The following is a 24,229-nucleotide window of genomic DNA, read 5'->3' as shown; positions in this document are numbered from 1 at the left end:
CGTTGTAGATTGCCCTGAGTTCCAGGACATTTATTGACAGTAATCTTTCTTGTCTGACCAGAGACCCTGAAATTGACTATGTAGGACCCCTGCTCCCCAACCTCTGAGACTTGCATCTGTCATCAGAATTAGATTGTGTAAGTGTAGCCACCAGAGTAGTGATACTCTGGCTCTTGGAGACAATCGCACCCCCTGATGAATTTGTAGATGAGAACCTGACCACTTTGCGAGAAGATCCAGTTGAAAAGAACGTGAGTGAAATCTTCTGAACCGGAGAGCTTCGAAAGACGCCACCATCTTTCCTAATAGTCGAATGCACAAATGCACTGAGACTGTCCGTGGCTTGAGCACTAACTGTACTAGTTTTCTACGAATACTTTGTGCTTTTTGTTCTGGCAGGTAAGTCTGTTGAATCACCGTATCCATAAACATTCCTAGTAATTGAATTCTTTGAGACGGGACCAGGATTGATTTCTTGAAGTTGATAATCCAGCAGTGCTGAACTAGTACATTGTATGTCAGTAAGGCATGTTGAAGGAGTATTTGTTGAGACAGAGCTTTGATTAGAAGGTCGTCTAAGTGCGGAACTATTATCACTGCCAGGGATCTGAGATGAGTTATCATCACAGACATCACCCTTGTGAATACCCGAGTCGCTGATGGGAGGCCAAATGGTAATGCCTGAAATTGTTAATGGTTTTGTTGTACTGCAAACTTTAAGAACATCTGATGCGGTGGAAGTACGCATCCTTGAGATCCAGTGAAATTATCAATTCCTGTGGTTGTAAACCTGTCTTCACTGACCGCAGGAATTCCATCTTGAATATGTAGTACATGATGTACTGATTGAACCGCTTTAGGTTCAATATCGGTCTGACCGAGCCGTCCGGCTCTGGTACTACAAAAAAAATTGGAATAATAACCTTGACTGTGTTGGTGTGAATCAAACTGCTGAATCTGTGAGAGACTGAATCGCGGTCTGCAAAACTGCCTTTTTGACTTTTGACACAGGCAGGCCTGTCTTGAAATACCACCTTAGTGGTAGACAATTGAACTGTATTTTGTAATCTTTGAACATTAAATTGCGGATCCACCCATCTGTGGATGTCTGAAACACGCCAAAAGAAACGTATGAAGGCCTGCTCCCACCACTGAAGATCCGAGATGGGCTGGAAGGCCGTCATGCCCCTGGCTTGTCGGCGGCCTTTGTGTCCTGACGACGGTTAGTGGTTTATTGAAAACCACGTTCTCTACCACTTCTACTCTGTATAGATGTTCCTGTAGCACGGCCTCGAAAGGACTGAGGTCTAAAAGGTTGTAACACTGGTCCAGCATTTCCTTTTAGGAACTGATGCGGGCAATGGCAGGAAAACAGACTTCCCCCCAGTAGCCTGAGAAATCCATGTTTTCAATTTAGGACTAAATAACATATTGCCAGTGTAAAGCAACGCCTCTATTCCTCGTTTTGACTGCCTGTGCCTGCCAAGAATGCAGGTGAAGTGTCCGGCGGGCCGCAATTAGTGAAACTTCCACAGAAGCCGTACCTAAATACTCAGCAGATTCACAGATGTGATCAGCAAGAAGTAGAAACTGGTCTAAAGGGATGGTCTGGTAAGCCCACTTGAGCTGCGTTGCCTATGCAACTACAGCCTTCCAAACACCAATGAAAGCAGGTCTAAGCAACACCCCTACTGCTTGAAAATTAAAAATAAATATCTGGAGCTTGAGTCCAGGATGTGCTATCCCTGAGGCACATAAAAAACACTGAGGTCTCTGGGGAGTATGGAGGGGAAGGAGGATTTCACATTTAAATATTTAAATGTGCCTATCCCTCCTATCGCACAGTCCATATCCCAAGAGTACTCCAGTGACCCCTAGTGGATGAAAAAAATAAAATATATATCTTTAGCTCCATATAATCGATTGCGGGAAACCATCTGGTTCTCCCCCATTGAAGATAAAGGTAATTAACATTGGTCATAGAACATCGATCATTTCTAATCATCGATGGCCATACCTAGTATTGGCTTCTGGTTTCTGCGACTCCAAGTCAGAGGGTAGGTGACCTGAATGCCTTCATTAAGTTCCTTTGATCTACTTGTATAAGTCTGTCCACATAGAAATAAGTAGTTTCCATAGGGCAGGCATTCCCTACCTCAGTCCTCAAGACACACTAACAGTTCATGTTTTCCATATTTCCTCACAGAATCACAAGTGGAATAATTAGCTCCAGTGAGAAATGAGTACACCTGTGCACCTCCTGGGTGACCTCAAAAACATGAGCTGTTTGGGGTCCTGAGGTCAGAGTTTGAGAAAAAGTGATCTAAAGGAATCAACCCGGTGGGGGGTAATCAAGCCACATGTGTATTCAGCCTAGCCGCTTAGGTGTGAGTAGACAGAGGCAGAGATCTAAACAATCCCTCATACGGTTTGTTATGTAAAAATGGATATTTCAATGATAGTTGGAAACTTGAAAAAAAATCCTAATAAAATAGGATTTTAATACCTACCGATAAATCCTTTTCTCTTAGTCCGTAGAGGATGCTGGGGTCACCATTAGAACCATGGAGTATAGACAGGATCCGCAGGAGACATGGGCACTTTAAGACTTTGAAAAGGGTGTGAACTGGCTCCTCCCTCTATGCCCCTCCTCCAGATTCCAGTTATAGGAACTGTGCCCAGGGAGACGGACATTTCAAGGAAAGGATTGATCGTTAAACTAAGGTGATATTCATACCAGCTCACAACTCAACCATGCCGCAGAACATGGCATTCAACAGAACGCAGGCCAACGGCATGAACAACTGCAGCAACAGGCTGACAAAAAACTAGAGATGAGCGGGTTCGGTTTTACTCGGTTCTCAAAACGGCATCTAATTGGCTCACGGATGTCACGTGTTTTGGATAGCCAATAAGGTTCGGTTTTGAGAACCGAGTAAAACGGAGTAAAACCGAATCCGCTCATCTCTACAAAAAACATAACACAACAGATGTGTAACCAGAACTATTAACTGCAGATACAGTACGCACTGGGACGAGCGCCCAGCATCCTCTACGGACTAAGAGAAAAGGATTTACCGGTAGGTATTAAAATCCTATTTTCTCATACGTCCTAGAGGATGCTGGGGTCACCATTAGAACCATGGGGTTATACCAAAGCTCTAGAATGGGCGGGAGAGTGCGGACGACTCTGCAGCACCGATTGACCGAACTTAAGGTCTTCATCGGCCAAGGTGTCAAACTTGTAGAACTTTGCAAAAGTGTTTGACCCCAACCAAAGTTGCAATGCCGAGACCCCCCCGGGCAGCCACCCAGGATGAGCCCACCTTCCTGGTGGAATGGGCCTTCACTGATTTCGGTAATGGTAATCCAACCGTGGAATGGGCCTGCTGAATCGTGTTACATTTCCAGCGCACAATGGTCTGCTTGGAAGCAGGACACCCAACCTTGTTGGGAGCATACAGGTCAAACAGAGCCTCTGTTTTCCTAATCTGAGCTGTTCTGGCGACATAAATCTTCAAAGCTCTGCCCACATCCAGAGATTTTGACTCAATGAAGGCGTCAGTAGCCACAGGAACCACGATAGGTTGGTTTATGTGGAAAGAGGAAACCACCTTCGGTAAAAAGTGCTGACGTGTCCTCAATACAGCTCTATCTTCATGGAAAATCAAATAAGGGCTCTTGTGAGACAAGGCCGCTAACTCAGACACCCGCCTTGCAGATGCCAAGGCTAACAGGATGACCACTTTCCAAGTGAGGAATTTCAACTCCACCTTCCGCAAAGGTTCAAACCAATGTGATTTAAGGAACTGCAACACCACATTAAGGTCCCAAGGTGCCACCGGAGGCACAAATGGAGGTTGGATGTGCAACACTCCTTTCACAAAAGTCTGAACTTCTGGAAGGGAGGCCAATTGTTTCTGAAAGAAAAACGATAAGGCTGAAATCTGTACCTTGATTGAGCCTAACTTTAGGCCCACATCCACACCTGCTTGTAGAAAATGGAGGAAACACCCCAGGCGAAAACTCTTCCATAGGGGCCCCCTTGGCTTCACATCAAGAGATATATTTCCTCCAAATACGGTGGTAATGTTTAGCCGTTGCTCCTTTTCCGGCCTGAATAAGTGTAGGAATTACTTCACTGGGAATACCCTTACAGGTTAGGATTCTGCGTTCAACCGTCATGCCGTCAAACGCAGCCGCGGTAAGTCCTGATACACGCACAGCCTCTGTTGTAACAGGTCCTCGCGTAGAGGAAGAGGCGAGGGATCTCCTATGAGTAATTCCCAAAGGTCTGGATACCAAGCCCTCCTTGGCCAGTCTGGGACAATGACGATCGCCCGGATCTTTGTCCTTCTTATGATCTTTAGAACTTTCGGAATTAGAGGAAGTGGAGGGAATACATACACCGACTGAAACACCCACAGTGTCACCAGTGCATCCACTGCTATTGCTTGAGGGTCCCTTGACCTGGAACAATATCTCTGAAGCTTCTTGTTGAGACGAGATGCCATCATGTCAATTTGAGGAACTCCCCAATGACTTGTTATCTCTGCGAAGACTTCTTGGTGGAGGCCCCACTCTCCTTGATGGAGATAGTGTCTGCTGAGGAAGTCTGCTTCCCAGTTGTCCACTCCTGGAATGAATATCGTTGACAGAGCGCTTGTATGTTTTTCCACCCAGCGGAAAATCCTTGTGGCTTCTGCCACTGCCGCTCTGCTTTTCGTTCCGCCCTGATGGTTTATGTATGCTACTGCTGTTACATTGTCCCACTGGATCAGTACCGGCAGATCTCGAAGAAGATGTTCCGCTTGCAGGAGGCCGTTGTAAATGGCCCTTAACTCCATAACATGTGTGGAGACAAGTTTCCTGACTTGGCCATCTTCCTTGGAAGCTTTCTCCCATTGTGACTGCCCCCCAGCATCGGAGGCTTGCATCCTTGGTCACCAGGATTCAATCCTGTATTCCGAACCTGTGCCCCTCTAGGAGGAGGTGAGAGCTGTGCAGCCACCACAGGAGCGATATCCTGGCCTTGGACGACAGGATTATCCTCTGGTGCATTAGTAGATGGGACCCAGACCACTTATCCAACAGGTCCCACTGGAACACTCTGGCATGGAACCTGCCAGACTGAATGGCCTCGTAGGCCGCAACCATCTTCCCCAGCAACCGAATGCATTGATGGATTGACACTCTTGCTGGTTTCAGAATTTGTTTTACCAGACTCTGAAGTTCCAGCGCCTTCTCTACAGGAAGAAAGACTCTCTGTAGTTCTGTGTCCAATATCATTCCCAAAAATGAAAACCGCGTCGTCGGAATCAACTATGATTTTGGCAAGTTCAGGAGCCAACCAGGTTGCTGAAGAACTGTCATGCAGAGTGCAACGTTTTTGACCAACTGGTCCCTGGATCTCGCTTTTATCAGGAGATCGTCCAAGTATGGGATAATTGTGACTCCTTGTTTGCGAAGGAGAACCATCATCTCCGCCATCACTGTGGTGAAAATCCTCGGAGCCGTGGAAAGACCAAACGGCAATGTTTGAAATTGGTAATGACAATCTTGAATTGCAAACCTCAGGTAAACCTGATGCGGAGGATAAATGGGAACATGTAAGTAGGCATCTTTTATGTCCACAGACACCATATAATCCCCTTCCTCCAGACTGGAGATCACTACTCGGAGAGACTCCACCTTGAATTTGAATCTCTTTAGGTAAAAATTCAGGGATTTCAGGTTTACGATTGGTCTGACCGAGCCGTCTGGCTTCGGGACCACAAACAGGCTCACCTAAAAACCTTCTCCCTGTTGTGACTGGGGAACCTTGACGATAACCTGATTTAAACACAATTTTTGTATTGCGTCGCAAACTACCTTCCTGTCGGGAAGAGAAGCTGGCAAGGCCAATTTGAAAAAATGTCGAGTGGGGGGCGTCTTGAAACTCCAGCTTGTACCCTTAGGATACTATTTGTAAAATCCAAGGGTCTAGGTTCGAACGAACCCAAAACTGACTGAAGAGTTTCAGACGGGCCCCCACCGGTGCGGACTCCCACATAGGAGTCCCAACGTCATGCGGTGGGGGTGGCAGAAGCCTGGGAGGACTTCTGCTCCTTGGAGCCTGACAAGGCTGGAGATCGTTTACCTCTTCCCCTTCCTCTAGTAGCAAGGAAGGAAGAACCCCGGCCCTTTCTGTATTTATTGGGCCGAAAGGACTGCATCTGATAGTGGTGCGTTTTCTTTTGTTGTGGAGGAACACAAGGTAAAAAGGATAACTTACCGCGGTAGCTGTAGACACCAAATCATCAAGGCCGTCTCCAAATAAGGCCTTACCTTTATATGGTAGAGCTTCCATACTTTTCTTGGAGTCAGCATCAGCATTCCATTGGTGAATCCACAACACACGCCTAGCTGAGACAGCCATGACATTGGCCTTTGATCCCCAAAGGCCAATATCCCTTGCAGCTTCCTTTAGGTATGCTGCAGCGTCTCTGATGTGACCTAGAGTCAAGAGAACGTTATCCCTATCTAGGGTATCTATATCAGATGACAAGTTCTCTGCCCATTTTTCGATAGCAGTACTCACCCTGGAAGATGCAATGATTGGCCAGAGCAGTGTACCTGTGGTGACATAAATGGATTTCAATGTATTTTCCTGCCAACGATCCGCAGGATCCTTTAGGGCTGCCGTGTCAGGGGAAGGAAGAGCCACCTTTTTGTACAGGCGAGATAGAGCCTTGTCCACAATGGGGGGTGACTCCCACTTTTCCCTATCCCCAGAAGGAAAAAGGTACGCCACCTGAATCCTTTTGGGAATTTGAAAATTTTTGTCAGGACTTTCCCAAACCTTATCAATTAGAGCGTTCAGTTCATGAGAGGGAGGAAACGTTACCTCAGGCTTCTTTCCCTTATACATACAGACCCTTTTGTCAGGAACAGCAGGGTCCTCCGAGATCTGTAGTACGTCTTTTATCGCCACAATCATATACCTAATTGCCAATTTTGGATCTAATCTGGCATCACTATAGTCGGCACTGGAGTCAGAGTCTGTGTCGGTATCCGTGCCTGCCAACAGGGCAAACAATCTTTTTTTGTGATCCCAAAGGGGTCTGAACTTGCAACAACACATCATCCACAGATTTCTTCCATGCCTGGTTCGGAGACTCAGATTTATCCAATCTCTTACTAATAAGAGCCACATTTGCATTCAAAGCATTCAACACATTAACCCAATCAGAAGTCGGCGGTGCTGACAGGGTCACTCCCACAGCCGTTTGTGTCCCCAACACAGCCTCATCCTGGGAAGAGCACTCCGCCTCAGACATGCCGGCACACGTGTACCCAACACTCACAGACACACCGGGCATATAGGGGACAGACCCACAGTAGAGTCTGTCAGAGAGACACAGAGGGAGTTTGCCAGCTCACAACCCAGCGCTTCACCAACGTTCTGGAACACAAGATAATGCCCCAGACCTGCAGCGCTTTTATAATAGAAATATATTGCACCAAAATTACTGTGCCCCCCCGTTTTACACCCTGATACTTATGCAGCAGTGTGAGGAAGGACCAGCGTCTCTGCAGCCTGTGTAGAGAAAATGGCGCTGAGTTGTGTGAGCTGAGAGGACTAAGCTCCGCCCCCGCAATGGAGCGCTTCAGTCCCGCTTTTTCTACCCTATTATTTATACTGGCGGGGTTAGGACAGTGCCTCTGCACCTATGTCCCCTCTTGACAGCCTGTTTTTGAGGTTTATATGTTGTCCAGAGTCTGGAGGAGGGGCATAGTGGGAGGAGCCAGGTCACACCCTTTTCAAAGTCTTAAAGTGCCCATGTCTCCTGCGGATCCCGTCTATACCCCATGGTTCTAATGGTGACCCCAGCATCCTCTAGGACGTATGAGAAATAGTTGAAGTGGAAGCACAGGTCCGATGCGATTTGTAAATCACTGTCGTTCTAGAGATATAAAGTATCTAGCCAATCCCACTGCACTAGGGAGGCTAATCCCGGGATCGGCGGGATCCCGGGATTTGGGCCAAAAAATGCCGGGATTTGAATCCCGGGATTGGAACTTCCAATCCCTGGATTCAAGGGATTACAGTGCGCATGTCCGGGAGGGCCGCGGCAGCCATGGACTCACTGAACGCGGGAGCACTTCAAATGTAGCGCCGGCCGCCAGCCAATCAGAGCTGGCGGCTCGGCAGCGAATCAGGGAAGATGCAGCAGCAGCGGCAGCCAATCAGGAGCCACTGCTGCGACCGCTTCCCTGATTGGCCGCAGGTCCGCCAGCTCTGGTTGGCTGGCGGCCGGCGCTTCATTTTAAATGCTCCCGCGTTCAGTGTGTCCATGGCTGCTGCGACCGTCCGCCTAATAGTAAGTGTCATTACTTACACCCACCCTCCCTCTCACGCCGCTACCAACCCTTCCGCGCCGCTACCTACATCCTCCCTCCTGCACCACTACCTACACCCACCCTCCCGCACTGCTACCTACCCCCTCCCTACCTCCCGCACCACTACCTACCCCCTCCCTACCTCCCGCACCACTACCTACACCCTCCCTACCTCCCGCACCACTACCTACACCCTCCCTACCTCCCGCACCACTACCTACACCCTCCCTACCTCCCGCAACACTACCTACACCCTCCCTCCAGCGCTGCTCCCTACAACCTTCACTGGTCCCTACTGCAATCCCGGGATTGAAAAATGGCCCGGGATTGGCCTCCCTACACCGCACAATGCATCATATTTACAGTGATAATGCAGCTACAATAGCAGAGAGCAATGTGGACATTTTCTAGGTCATCACTTTGCAGGAGACGTTATGCACAATTATGTAGACGTAAGTTAAAAAGTGATTTGAGCAGTTCAGGGAGGGTCCCTGTCCTAATAAACCATCCAGTCAGCAGAGACTCTTACGAACCCCATAATTCAGGGATATATTGTGGCAATGCCCCAATCCCCAGATGTAAGGCCAGGGGATCAGTGATACCAAGGGGGATTGGGGAAATGGGGCATTTTTAACATGTTTAATTTCCCTGATCTCCCATTTTGTGATCTTTGAAGGTCACATGTCGGCAGGTCTGGTTGGGGCATTGTGCCGTCTGATGTAACATCATCCAAGGTGTGACTGGCTGCTAATTAAAGGCCTGAGCCCCTTTGTTCAGTGGGATCAATGTGACTGAGAGGCTGTTCCATCATTTCCCGCTGTGTCTCCCCATCCCAGGTTTCTGTGTGTTATCTGTAACTTACTTCCTTTTATTTTTTTGTTTGCAAGCCCCGTGTATATACTGTTTTTCATTGTACTGCATTGTTTTTCATAAGCATTGTACATAATGCTTCATATTAGGAAACGCCTACATATTCAAATTATGGCCCTCTGGACACAGGCTCAGATCCCTGAGATTGGAAACAATAGTGTCTTCTAGGACTGAAACCACCTCTCCATTCAGTGTCCTAATTTAATAGCTCCGTAACTGCTAAGGACAAGTGGGACTCACTCTCAGCTATTCAGACAGACAAATAACACGGAAATGTCTTATCGACCTAACAATCATAGTGTGAAGAGGGGAAATGGAAGAGTAACCACCAGCTGTTCCAGTAGGACAGAAGGCTACTAACTCAGTACATGGTTGGCTAGCTTCAGAAAGGTCGTCTCCCTGTGACGGCAAGTCTTTTTTTCAGCTGCCCTCACTCCGACTGTGCTACCACATGGTGGATACTGGTTCAACTCATTGACGGAACGTTCTTAGCAGCTGTAAGTAAGGGAGGTTCCACTGGTGGTTTAGGAATAACTTGCACCAACTCTGCAGGCCATTATGTAACATGGGACCCCTCTGGTGTTAAGGTTATGCCCGACCACTTCTAGTAATGGGCCAAGGGCTCTTCGCTGTATCATGGTATGATGGAAAAAGCTGAAGATGATGGCAGTGTAAACAAAATGTGGACTCTCGGCACAGGACCTCACCCAGCACCAGATATAACCTGGCAAAGGCTCTCACCTAGCACCAGAACACAACCGGCACAGGGACACCCCATTAGGTATAACAGTATACTGTAAAACATGATTCATTACATTGTTATATCACCGAACTTGAAGAAAGCCTTCCAGACCGATAGATTTAAGAGGTTCTCACACCCTAATATGGTTGTACGAGTGCTGCCTTCCAAGATGTTTAAATGCTGGACAGCAGACGCCTCATAGAGGCTGATGGCTCCTGATGTATGAGATACACCAGAGAGTGTGGGGAGGAGACTGGTCAGTTCTCTGGCCTAGTAACACAAAGTGACATGATGTGAGGAGTAGAGCAGGAGTATAATAGGGGCTGATGGCTCCTGATGTATGAGATACACCAGAGAGTGTGGGGAGGAGACTGGTCAGATCTCTGGCCAAGTAACACGAAGTGACATGATGTGAGGAGGAGAGCAGGAGTATAATAGGGGCTGATGGCTCCTGATGTATGAGATACAGATCTCTGGGCTGGTAACACACAGTGACATGTTGTGAGGGGGAGAGCAGGAGTATAATAGGGGCTTATGTCTCCTGATGTATGAGATACACCAGAGAGTGTGGGGAAGAGACTGGTCAGATCTCTGAGCTAGTAACACACAGTGACATGATGCGAGGGGGAGAGCAGGAGTATAATAGGGGCTGATGGATCCTGATGTATGAGATACACCAGAGAGTGCGGGGAGGAGACTGGTCAGATCTCTGGGCTGGTAACAGTGACATGATGTGAGGGGGAGAGCAGGAGTATAATAGCGGGTGATGGCTCTGGACTCCCTCACTGGGCATATACATTTCCCTCATTAGTCTGAGTCTGTACTGGTGGAGGAGGGTGTAGTATAAGAGATTGCAGTAGTGACTGGTCAAGGAGAATATGTGACATATCTGTAATAAGTGATTATTGCTCACCTGTGCTGATATCTGTAGGGATTTCCTCCTCCTTACACTGCTGATCACCCCTCACATACGTCTCTTCTTCTCCCTCTGTATCTTCTACCATTTCATCACTAAAATCTTCACCCTAAATAAGAACACTTTAATATGGTCCAACTTTATTAATTGAGGCAAAACAGTAGGATAGTGTATAAGACACACACGGCTGCTCAACAGATCATATAAAGACAATGAGGGGAATTGCGGGTGCTAAATTTTATAAAGCCCACGGCGCGGGGGTTTTGGAATTCAGCTGCGGGACTGAAAATGGGATGGTGATTTCACTTGGCAAACTTTTTACGCGCTAAAGGGTTTTCAGCACTGAAAACACTGAGACCATTTAATGAGGGTATCGGGAGAGCACACAACTGCAATAATCCAAAACAGGACACAAGGTAAGCATGGTTTTTTACATCGCTTCCAATTGAATCTGCTCCAGTCACTATGATCTATTGGTGAGACCTAAATCCCACCTACCTGATCCTCCTTTGATGTGAGGGGCTGGTGATTCTCCATAATCAAGTCCTTGTACAGACCCCTGTGTTCTTCTATATACTCCCCCTCCTGCATGGAGACATAGACAGTGACATCCTGACACCTTATAGACACCTGACACACACACACACACACACACTGATACAGTCATCACCCAGACACATCCCCTGGTGTTACTGTATAATACCCCATTCCCAGCAGTCACCTCTCCAGTCAGCAGCCAGACACATCCCCTGGTGTTACTGTATAATGTCCCATTCCCAGCAGTCACCTCTCCAGTCATCACCCAGACACGTCCCCTGGTGTTACTGTATAATGTCCCATTCCCAGCAGTCAGCTCTCCAGTCATCACCCAGACACGTCTCCTGGTGTTACTGTATAATGTCCCATTCCCAGCAGTCACCTCTCCAGTCATCACCCAGACACATCCCCTGGTGTTACTGTATAATGTCCCATTCCCAGCAGTCACTTCTCCAGTCATCACCCAGACACATCCCCTGGTGTTACTGTATAATGTCCCATTCCCAGCAGTCACCTCTCCAGTCATCACCCAGACACATCCCCTGGTATTACTGTATAATGTTCCATTCCCAGCAGTCACCTCTCCAGTCACCACCCAGACACGTCCCCTGGTGTTACTGTATAATGCCCCATTCCCATCAGTCACCTCTCCAGTCATCACCCGGACACATCCCCTGGTGTTACTGTATAATGCCCCATTCCCATCAGTCACCTCTCCATTCATCACCCGGACACATCCCCTGGTGTTACTGTATAATGCCCCATTCCCATCAGTCACCTCTCCAGTCATCACCCGGACACATCCCCTGGTGTTACTGTATAATGTCCCATTCCCAGCGGTCACCTCTCCAGTCATCACCCAGACACATCCCCCGGTGTTACTGTATAATGTCCCATTCCCATCAGTCACCTCTTCAGTCATCACCCAGACATGCCCCCCAGTGTTACTGTATAATGTCCCATTCTCATCACCCAGACACATCCCCCTGGTGTTACTGTATAATGTCCCATCCCCAGCAGTCACCTCTCCAGTCAGCAGCTGAATGATCTTGTTGGTGAGATCCAGGATCTTCTGGTCATTGTATCTCTCATGTATCAGTGAGTGAGGTGGAGGCACCGGGATGTGGCTCTGGGTCCTGCTCAGTCCTCCTGACACATGGGGACGGATGCTGGGTGTTTCATACTCGCCGGATGTCTTCCTCCTTACTGTGTAATACTGCGTATTGGGGGAGATAGCACATATCACTGCATATACTGCCTGATCCCCTCACCAGATTATGTCCTTGTATTATTACTATAGATATAAGCGATGTCACTATAACACTGCCAGATCCCCTCACCTCCCCAGTCATGTCCCTGTATTATTACTATACATATAAGTGATGATAATGTGATGCTCCCAGACACCCTCACCTCCCCAGTCATGTCCTGTATTATTACTATAGATATAAGTGACGTCACTGTGTTGCTCCCAGATCCCCTCACCTCCCCAGTCATGTCCCTGTATTATTACTATAGATATGTGATGTCACTGTGACGCTCCCAGACCCCCTCACCTCCCCAGTCATGACCCTGTATTATTACTATAGATATGTGATGTCAATGTGACACTCCCAGACCCCCTCACCTCCACAGTCATGTCTCTGTACTATTACTATGGATATAAGTGATGTCACTGTGACAGTCCCAGACCCCCTCACCTCCCCAGTCAGGTCTCTGTACTATTACTATAGATATAAGTGATGTCACTGTGACATGCTCAGATTCCCATTACCTCCCGTCATGTCTCTGTTTTATTACTGTAGATATAAGTGATGTCACTGTGACACTCCCAGAACCACTCACCTCCACAGCCAAGTCCCTGTATTATTACTATAGATATAAGTGATGTCACTGATACTCCCAGACCCCCTCACCTCACCAGTCATGTCCCTGTATTATTACTATAGATATAAGTAATGTCACTGTGATGCTCCCAGGTCCCCTCACCTCCCCAGTCATGTCCCTGTTTTATTACTATAGATACAAGTGATGTCAATGTGACACTCCCAGATCCCCTCACCTCCCCAGTCAGCAGGTAGATGATCTCCAGGGTGAGATTTAGTATTCTCTCATTCATGTGACTCCTGTCCTTGTCCATCCTCAGTGATCAGTACGTTATACAGGACACGTGTCACACTCATGTGATATCTAGTAAATACTCTCTGGTTCTTCACTTCTCTAGGAATAAATATAATAAACAAAGTACATGCAACATATTTAAAGAAGAAACGCTGAGTAAACATTTAGCCTTCTTCTTTTCCCTGAGCCACATCACACACATGCACTGATCAGTATACACAGGTTACACATCTGATAACCAGAGATTACTACACATAGTATAATACACACAACACCATATCACAAGATATTTCCTTACTGTACCGTACTGTGTAAAAGGGGACTCTACCTGCCGTAATGTGTAAGAGGGGACTCTACCTGCCGTAATGTGTAAGAGGGAGCTCTGCCTGCCGTAATGTGTAAAAGGGGCCTGTGCCTGCCGTAATGTGTAATAGGGGCCTCTGCTTGCCATAATGTGTAATAGGGGCCTCTGCCTGCCGTAATGTGTACAAGAGAACCCTTTGTGTCGTAATGTGTGAAAGGTAGCTCTGCATGCCGTAATATGTAGAAGGGGACTCTATCTGCCATAACGTGTAAAAGGGGGCTCTGCCTGCCGTAATGCGTAAAAAGGGGGCTCTGCCTGGCGTAATGTGTAAAAGAGGGCTCGGCCTGCCATAATGTGTAAAAGGCGCCTCTGCCTGCCATAATGTGTAAAAGGGGCCTCTGCCTGCCATAATGTGTAAAAGGGGCCTCTGCCTGCCATAATGTGTAAAAGGGGCATCTGCCTGCTATAATGTGTAAAAGGGGCCTCTGCCTGCCATAATGTATAAAAGGGGCCTCTGCCTGCCATAATGTATAAAAGGGGCCTCTGCCTGCTGTAATGTGTAAAAGAGACCCCTTTGTGTCGTAATGTGTAAAAGGTAGCTCTGCATGCCGTAATGTGTAGAAGGGGACTCTACCTGCCATAACGTGTAAAAGGAGGCTCTGCCTGGCGTAATATGTAAAAAAGGGCTCTGCCTGCCCTACTGTGTAAAAGGGGGCTCTGCCTGCCCTACTGTGTAAAAGGGGGCTCTGCCTGACCTACTGTGTAAAAGGGGGCTCTGCCTGACCTACTGTGTAAAAGGGGGCTCTGCCTGACCTACTGTGTAAAAGGGGGCTCTGCCTGACCTACTGTGTAAAAGGGGGCTCTGCCTGACCTACTGTGTAAAAGGGGGCTCTGCCTGACCTACTGTGTAAAAGGGGGCTCTGCCTGCCCTGTGTAAAAGGGGGCTCTGCCTGCCCTACTGTGTAAAAGGGGGCTCTGCCTGCCCTACTGTGTAAAAGGGGCTCTGTCTGCCCTGCTGTGTAAAAGGGGCTCTACTTGCCATTATGTGTAAAAGGGGCTCTACCTGCCATTATGCGTGTAAGTGCCACTACTGTGCAGCGTAATTTGAATAATCTAGACTACTATACAGTGTAATATGAATTGGTATTATTTTGTGATCACACTCCTTCCCCATGAAGCTACACCCTTATTTTTTTCTTGCCTTAATTTCACTGGCTGCATTATACATACAAGGAGAGGGGTGGCGGAGGGGAGGGGGGCAATGCTGTTTCTTGTACGCAGCACTAAAATGTCTAGCTACGGCACTTGCTCTACCTGTATGGTAATACAGAAACAGGGTCTGCTCTCCCTGTATTATATAAAACACTACAGCCTGCACTACATGTATGATGATAAGGTAGCACCTCAGGCTGCTACCCCTGTATTATATATAACATTATAGCCTGTCTACCTATATGATAATGCAGCACCACAGGCTACTCCCCGTCTTATATATAACAATATAGCTTGCAATACCTGTATGACGATAATACAGCACCACATGCTACTCCTCCTTTATTATATATAACACTATAGCCTTAATTACCTCTATGATATTAATGCAACACTAAAGGCTGCTCCCTATGAATTATATATAACACTATAGTCTGCTCTACCTGTATGATGGTATGCAGCACCACATGCTACTCCCCCTCTCATATGTAACACTATAGCCTGCTCTACCTCTATGATGATAACGTAGCACCACAGACTGCTCCTCCTGTACTATATAGAACATTATAGCCTGCACTACCTGTATGGTGATAACGTAGCACCACAGGTTACTCTCCCAGTATTATATAATACACTACGGTCTGCTCTATCAGTATGGTGATAACGCAAAACCACAGGCTGCTCCCATTGTATTATATATAACACTATTGTCTGCTCTACCTGTATGATGATCATTCAGCACCACAGGCTGCTCCCCTTGTATTATATAGAACACTATAGCCTGCTCTACCTGTATTGTGATAACGCAGCACCACAGGCTGCTCCCCCTGTACTATATATAACACTATAGCCTGCGTTACCTGTATAATGGTAATGCAGCACCACAAGCTGCTCCTCCTGTATTACATAGAACGCTATAGCCTGCTCTCACCTTTATGATGATAATGCAGCACTACAGGCTGCTCTCCCTGTATTATATATAACACTATAGCCTGTACTACCTGTATGATAATAATGCAGCACCACAGGCTGCTCCACCTGTATTACATATAACACTATAGCCTGCACTACCTGTAAGATAATAATGTAGCACCACAGGCTGCTCCCCCTGTACTATATATATATATATATATATATATATATATATATAACATTATTGCCTGTACTACCTGTATGATAATGCAGCACCACAGGCTGCTCCCCTTGTATTATATATAACAATATAGCCTGCACTACCTGTATGATGATAATGTAGCGCCACAGGCTGCTCCCCCTGTACTATATATTACACTATAGCCTGCACTACCTGTAAGATGATAATGCAGCACCACAGGCTGCTCCCCCCGTATAACAATAAGTAATATAATTACCTGCTGCCAGACACAGCAATGGCCGCTGCCTTACTTCCTCCTAAGGGAACGTCACCCAGAAACAGACGCTACAGAGGAGGAAACGCCCTTCTAGGTAGCCACGCCCCGACTCATTCTATCATATGTAGCGTTACTACTATCTGCCCCGCCCCTCTAATCCTAGTAACCGCCCCAATCATTCTTATCAGGGCTGTGATTGGCGCAGCGAGTAGCTAATAAGGCAGCAGAGAAAAAGGAGACCGTCGGGTAACCAGCAGCAGCCGAAATCTAACCCCGCCCCCCTAGCGTCATCACTAGAGAAACAGCGTACGTTATTCCGGTGTCCTCATGTGTGGCGGCCATTTTCTTTTCGTTTCCTTGTCTGATAGCAGAGAGAGCAGGCCACAGACGCTTCAGCCGCCATTTTGTTGTAGCCACTTCAATCACATTCGCAGCCAGGTAATGTGTTCAGTATGTTTTATACTATTATTATTATTATTATTATTATTATTATTTTATTATATAGGGGAGAGGATATGGGGTATTATTATACAGGGGAGAGGGGACCGTACAGTGATATATGAGGGGAATAACACTGCTCCCGGCACACACTAATATGTGGTATTATTATTATTATATAGGGGAGAGGGGACCGTACAGTGATATATGAGGGGAATAACACAGCTCCCGGCACACACTGATATGTGGTGTTATTATTATATAGGGGAGAGGGGACCGTACAGTGATATATGAGGGGGAATAACACAGCTCCTGGCACATGCTGATATTATTATTATATAGGGGAGAGGGGACAGTACAGTGATATATGAGGGGGAATAACACAGCCCCCGGCACACGCTGATATGTGGTATTATTATATAGGGGAGAGGGGACTGTACAGTGATATATGAGGGGGAATAACACAGCTCCCGGCACACGCTGATATGTGGTATTATTATTATATAGGGGTGAGGGGACAGTACAGTGATATGAGGGGGAATAACACAGCTCCCGGCACACACTGATATGTGGTATTATTATTATATAGGGGAGAGGGGACCGTACAGTGATATATGAGGGGGAATAACACAGCTCCTGGCACATGCTGATATTATTATTATATAGGGGATAGGGGACAGTACAGTGATATATGAGGGGGAATAACACAGCCCCCGGCACACGCTGATATGTGGTATTATTATATAGGGGAGAGGGGACTGTACAGTGATATATGGGGGGGAATAACACAGCTCCCGGCACACGCTGATATGTGGTATTATTATATAGGGGAGAGGGGACTGTACAGTGATATATGAGGGGGAATAACACAGCTCCCGGCACACACTGATATGTGGTATTATTATTATATAGGGGAGAGGGGACCGTACAGTGATATATGTGGGGGAATAACACAGCTCCCGGCACACGCTGATATGTGGTATTATTATATAGGGGAGAGGGGACAGTACAGTGATATGAGGGGAATAACACAGCTCCGGGCACACACTGATATGTGGTATTATCATTTATTATATAGGGGCCGCACTGAGAGAGGAGGTAAGAGGGTCCCCCAGGCGGGATCCACTGGATATCACGATCCGCCGCGGCCATTAGTAGGCGGGCCGCAAGCGCTGACGTGGATACTGTGGCAGTACAGGGACCCCAGTAAACCACCAGGCGAAGGGCACAGGTCGTGTTAGGCTATAATCCCTTTTATTAAGGCCTGCAGTACCCGGTAATGAAGTCCAGCAAGGGGATAAGGCTCTGGCCTGTAGCCCCTCCCCCAGCCCCTGGGCGCCATTTAAAGTAAATGTTCCCACCCTGGAGCTGCCTCACTCCCTGTCAGCGTTTGGCGCCATTACACAGAGCTGCGCTGATTCTGGGACTGCTGGGCGATTCCTCCTCTGTAAAGCCGCCTGCATCATCACCGCTGTGCATTTACAGGACACAAGTATTCTACATGTCATTTAGACAGTGTTCGTTAAGAACAAGTGCATACTTCAGGGTTATTTAGTACGAGTACCCTGTGATATTCATCCAGTGTTTACTGTGCATTGATACATCTGTTTATATACATAGCCTTACTCAGTAATAGTATTACTGTCATGACTAAGGTTTTTGTGAACCCGGTGTAGTGAAGTCTGTGCGGGCGACTGGAGGATTATGTGAATACTACCACTGACCTGGTTTGGAAATGTTGTGGACTCTGGGTTTCTTCCGGTGACTGGGAAGAGGAACCGCAGCAGCGATGGCCGAATCTAGGTTCTCCTCATGCAGGATTAGGTCGGCAGACAGGAGGCATGCTGAAGGTCTCCTGAAAGACAGAACTGGAAAGGCACTGATGAATCAGTGAAGAATACCAGGTATAATTGTGCTAAAGGGCACGGGGTGCTTGGAGACACTGAGGTGCTTGCGGACACTGAGGTGCTTGCGGACACTGAGGTGCTTGCGGACACTGAGGTGCTTGCGGACACTGAGGTGCTTGCGGACACTGAGGTGCTTGCGGACACTGAGGTGCGTGGAGGCACTAAGGTGCGTGGAGGCACTGGGGTGCGTGGAGGCACTGGGGTGCGTAGGGGTGCTGAGGCACGGAGGTGCTGGAAGCACGGAGATGCTGAGGCACGGAGGTACTGAGGCACGGAGGTGCTGTGGCACGGAGGTGCTGTGGCACGGAGGTGCTGAGGCACTGAGGTGCTGAGGCACGGAGATACTGAGGTGCTGGAAGCACGGAGGTACTGAGGCACGGAGGTACTGAGGCACGGAGGTACTGAGGCACAGGGGTACTGGAAGCACGGAGATGCTGAGGCACGGAGGTGCTGAGATACTGAGGCACGGAGGTGCTGGAAGCCCGGAGAGGCTGAGGCACGGAGTTGCTGAGATACTGAGGCACGGAGGTACTGAGGCACGGAGGTACTGAGGCACGGAGGTACTGGAGGCACGGAGGTACTGGAAGCACGGAGGTACTGGAAGCACGGAGGTACTGAGGCACGGAGATGCTGAGGCACGGAGATGCTGGAAGCACGGAGATGCTGAGGCACGAGGTACTGAGCCCTGGAGATCCCAACTACAACAGTAGTAAAACTGAAACACGACAGCTGTGGTTTTCAGTGGAGAACACGGAATTCAGTACTGTGCCTTTAAGACGAAACATTGCAGCTGTACCTTTACATTGAGACTCAGGGAAATGGTGAAATCAATTGGCAACACACAAATAAACCAAACGGTAACAAGGGAACAGAGTTTCCACAGGAACTTAGGTACAAAGGTTACCTTTAGGGAGCTCAGCTTAAGACCCACACAAGGCTGTATGTGACACAAGGAACTGGCCCAGATTCCAACTCAGCCTCCTGATTTATACTTCCTGGTCCTTGATGATTGGTGGGCAGGATTAGGTGATGTAGAGAGTCTCAGGCTGGCAGAGGGTTGGACAACTCTGGGTCAGGTGAAGTCACTGTCATGTGACTACTCTAGAGGAGGCTGTGAAGTGCAGCGAGGCCTAGCAGGCCGAGAGAACACTGAAGCCTGAACTTCAGATTACTGAATTCAGCCTCACACAGGAGATCACCACAGGTGGAGCTAATTAACTATTACCTCTCAGGCAGAGACTCAGGAAAACTCAGTGCTGACAAGCTGTTTAACTCAGTGAGTGAAAAGACACAGGATCCAGGACAGATGGCAGGGGTAAGTCAGCAAATATGAAACCTACAGTCAGGATTGTGACAGTATCCCCCTCTTCAAGGGTGGACTCCGGACACCCATCTTGAATCTAGAGGAACTTGAGAAATTCATACAGAAGAATTTAGGACCTTCGTTGATGCAGATTCCAAAGGTTTAGGACTAAATTCTTTAACTACAGCGTTACTAAAAGTCTGTAAGTCATGGAACACAGTATCATTACTCTCAAAGAGCATGTTGGCCCACTCCAAAGCTCTTCCTCTGAATGCCAGGAACAGATATCGAGTAACGTTGGAAGGAGTTACTGCACCTGAAGGATCAGACTCCATCCGAGAGAGAAATTGTTCAACCAGAGCGACATATTGCAATAAATCTCCATCAAAGTAAATAGGTGGAAAACCATCAGACGAAAGCTTAGAGGCTGAAACTGAAGAAAGCTTTGGCTGGACGAGTAGGACTGGATTGGATCCGAGGATACTTGAATTGGCTGGAGCCAAAGGAGACGGACCAGGCTGGTCCTGGAGTATTACTGGACCAGCTGGAACCGGGACGGACTGACCAGGTGGAACCTGGAGTATTGCTGGACCGGCTGGAACCGGGACGGACTGACCAGGCGGAGCCTGGAGTATTGCTGGACCGGCTGGAACCGGGACGGACTGACCAGGCGGAGCCTGGAGTATTGCTGGACCGGCTGGAACCGGGACGGACTGACCAGGCTGGGCCTGGAGTATTGCTGGACCGGCTGGAACCGGGACGGACTGACCAGGCAGGGCCTGGAGTATTGCTGGACCGGATGGAACCGGGACGGACTGACCAGGCAGAGCCTGGAGTATTGATGGACCGGCTGGAACCGGGACGGACTGACCAGGCTGGACCTGGAGTATTGCTGGACCGGCTGGAACCGGGACGGACTGACCAGGCTGGGCCTGGAGTATTGCTGGACCGGCTGGAACCGGGACGGGCTGAGCCCTTTCTTCACAGGGCTGGGCTGAGGCAAGAGCCCCCACTTCACCGGGCTGGGCTGAGGCAAGAGCCCCCACTTCACGGGGCTGGGCTGAGGCAAGAGCCCCCACTTCACGGGGCTGGGCTGAGGCAAGAGCCCCCACTTCACGGGGCTGGGCTGAGGCAAGAGCCCCCTCTTCACGGGGCTGGGCTGAGGCAAGAGCCCCCTCTTCACGGGGCTGGGCTGAGGCAAGAGCCCCCTCTTCACGGGGCTGGGCAGCACTCTGTAGAATCTCTGGCTGGGCAGCACTCTGTAGAATCTCTGGCTGGGCAGCACTCTGTAGAATCTCTGGCTGGGCAGCACTCTGTAGAATCTCTGGCTGGGCAGCACTCTGTAGACTCTCTGGCTGGGCAGCACTCTGTAGACTCTCTGGCTGGGCAGCACTCTGTAGACTCTCTGGCTGGGCAGCACTCTGAAGACTCACTGGCTGGGCAGCACTCTGAAGACTCACTGGCTGGGCAGCACTCTGAAGACTCTCTGGGGCTGGACGCTCTGAAGACACCACTCCTGGGGCTGGACGCTCTGAAAACGCCCCTCCTGGGGCTGGATGCTCTGAAAACGCCCCTCCTGGGGCTGGACGCTCTGAAGACGCCCCTCCTGGGGTTGTGGACACGGACTCCTCTGTGACTGTAAATGGCTTGAACATTCTTCTCTGGACACCCAACTTGGGATAAGGTCTTTTAACCACCGGACCCCAGTCATAAATTTGAGTCTCTCTCAGAAGAGTAGCCTTCTTGATACCCCCGTCAGCAGCAGAAGGATCGGATACTGTGGATGACTTGTAGACATGAGCACTATGATACTGAGATTTGTCACTATTACCTGGCTTGCGAAGAATGCAGTCTTTAACAAAATGACCAGAATTTCCACAGTAAAGACAGAGATGTAGCTCCTTACGCCGCTGACGTTCAGCTTCAGAGAGCTTGGGCCGTGGATAGCTCTGATGAAAAACTTTCCCTTGCGCAGAGGAAGAGACTCTATTAACTGGATGGGACAAAACAGGATCAACAACGTTGGTAGTATTCCTGAGGAGATCAGGCATCACAGAGAGAATACTAGGCAAAAGTTCTTGTAACTGTAGTAACATCTGGTAGAAAATCTGCAGTTGGTCAGGAGTCTTAGAGCAGAAGGTCATAGAATCTCTGGAGGACGAATTCCGCTGCAGACACTGTGCCAATCGATGCTGAGTCGACTCCAGACCTTCCAAGCGTCCTGCAATATTGCTTAGGAGGTCATGCGTCAGACTAACACTTTCGGCCGGGTCCATGTGGCCAGTTCCTACTGTCATGACTAAGGTTTTTGTGAACCCGGTGTAGTGAAGTCTGTGCGGGCGACTGGAGGATTATGTGAATACTACCACTGACCTGGTTTGGAAATGTTGTGGACTCTGGGTTTCTTCCGGTGACTGGGAAGAGGAACCGCAGCAGCGATGGCCGAATCTAGGTTCTCCTCATGCAGGATTAGGTCGGCAGACAGGAGGCATGCTGAAGGTCTCCTGAAAGACAGAACTGGAAAGGCACTGATGAATCAGTGAAGAATACCAGGTATAATTGTGCTAAAGGGCACGGGGTGCTTGGAGACACTGAGGTGCTTGCGGACACTGAGGTGCTTGCGGACACTGAGGTGCTTGCGGACACTGAGGTGCTTGCGGACACTGAGGTGCTTGGGGACACTGAGGTGCTTGGAGACACTGAGGTGCGTGGAGGCACTAAGGTGCGTGGAGGCACTGGGGTGCGTGGAGGCACTGGGGTGCGTAGGGGTGCTGAGGCACGGAGGTGCTGTGGCACGGAGGTGCTGTGGCACGGAGATGCTGAGGCACTGAGGTGCTGAGGCACTGAGGTGCTGAGGCACGGAGATACTGAGGTGCTGGAAGCACGGAGGTACTGAGGCACGGAGGTACTGAGGCACGGAGGTACTGAGGCACAGGGGTACTGGAAGCACGGAGATGCTGAGGCACGGAGGTGCTGAGATACTGAGGCACGGAGGTGCTGGAAGCCCGGAGAGGCTGAGGCACGGAGTTGCTGAGATACTGAGGCACGGAGGTACTGAGGCACGGAGGTACTGGAAGCACGGAGGTGCTGAGGTACTGAGGCACGGAGATGCTGGAAGCACGCAGAGGGTTGGACAACTCTGGGTCAGGTGAAGTCACTGTCATGTGACTACTCTAGAGGAGGCTGTGAAGTGCAGCGAGGCCTAGCAGGCCGAGAGAACACTGAAGCCTGAACTTCAGATTACTGAATTCAGCCTCACACAGGAGATCACCACAGGTGGAGCTAATTAACTATTACCTCTCAGGCAGAGACTCAGGAAAACTCAGTGCTGACAAGCTGTTTAACTCAGTGAGTGAAAAGACACAGGATCCAGGACAGATGGCAGGGGTAAGTCAACAAATATGAAACCTACAGTCAGGATTGTGACAGTATCCCCCTCTTCAAGGGTGGACTCCGGACACCCATCTTGAATCTAGAGGAACTTGAGAAATTCATACAGAAGAATTTAGGACCTTCGTTGATGCAGATTCCAAAGGTTTAGGACTAAATTCTTTAACTACAGCGTTACTAAAAGTCTGTAAGTCATGGAACACAGTATCATTACTCTCAAAGAGCATGTTGGCCCACTCCAAAGCTCTTCCTCTGAATGCCAGGAACAGATATCGAGTAACGTTGGAAGGAGTTACTGCACCTGAAGGATCAGACTCCATCCGAGAGAGAAATTGTTCAACCAGAGCGACATATTGCAATAAATCTCCATCAAAGTAAATAGGTGGAAAACCATCAGACGAAAGCTTAGAGGCTGAAACTGAAGAAAGCTTTGGCTGGACGAGTAGGACTGGATTGGATCCGAGGATACTTGAATTGGCTGGAGCCAAAGGAGACGGACCAGGCTGGTCCTGGAGTATTACTGGACCGGCTGGAACCGGGACGGACTGACCAGGTGGAACCTGGAGTATTGCTGGACCGGCTGGAACCGGGACGGACTGACCAGGCGGAGCCTGGAGTATTGCTGGACCGGCTGGAACCGGGACGGACTGACCAGGCGGAGCCTGGAGTATTGCTGGACCGGCTGGAACCGGGACGGACTGACCAGGCTGGGCCTGGAGTATTGCTGGACCGGCTGG

General features: G+C 48.9%; 2 protein-coding genes across 3 annotated transcripts in view; one reads left to right on the top strand and one right to left on the bottom strand.

Moving 5' to 3' along the window:
• The window catches only part of LOC135056942 (uncharacterized), a 132,191-nt gene that overhangs the window by 11,107 nt on the left and 96,855 nt on the right, over positions 1-24,229 (bottom strand). The window contains exons 10-13 of the mRNA XM_063962724.1: positions 13,510-13,588; positions 12,472-12,663; positions 11,409-11,495; positions 10,908-11,019 (exon numbers count right to left, since the gene is read on the bottom strand). Coding sequence (XP_063818794.1) covers positions 10,908-11,019; positions 11,409-11,495; positions 12,472-12,663; positions 13,510-13,588 — 470 coding nt within the window. The remainder of the gene's footprint in view (positions 1-10,907; positions 11,020-11,408; positions 11,496-12,471; positions 12,664-13,509; positions 13,589-24,229) is intronic.
• The window catches only part of LOC135057004 (zinc finger protein 34-like), a 58,079-nt gene continuing 50,540 nt past the window's right edge, over positions 16,691-24,229 (top strand). Inside the window, exon 1 of one of the 2 annotated variants that reach the window (XM_063962859.1) lies at positions 16,691-16,892. The gene's annotated coding sequence lies outside the window, so the exon portion shown is untranslated. The remainder of the gene's footprint in view (positions 16,893-24,229) is intronic. The other variant, XM_063962860.1, reaches the window with a different exon arrangement.

Source organism: Pseudophryne corroboree, chromosome 3 (assembly GCF_028390025.1).
Source record: "Pseudophryne corroboree isolate aPseCor3 chromosome 3, aPseCor3.hap2, whole genome shotgun sequence".
In the NCBI taxonomy this organism is placed as follows: domain Eukaryota; kingdom Metazoa; phylum Chordata; class Amphibia; order Anura; family Myobatrachidae; genus Pseudophryne; species Pseudophryne corroboree.
This window is presented reverse-complemented; position numbering and strand designations above follow the sequence as displayed.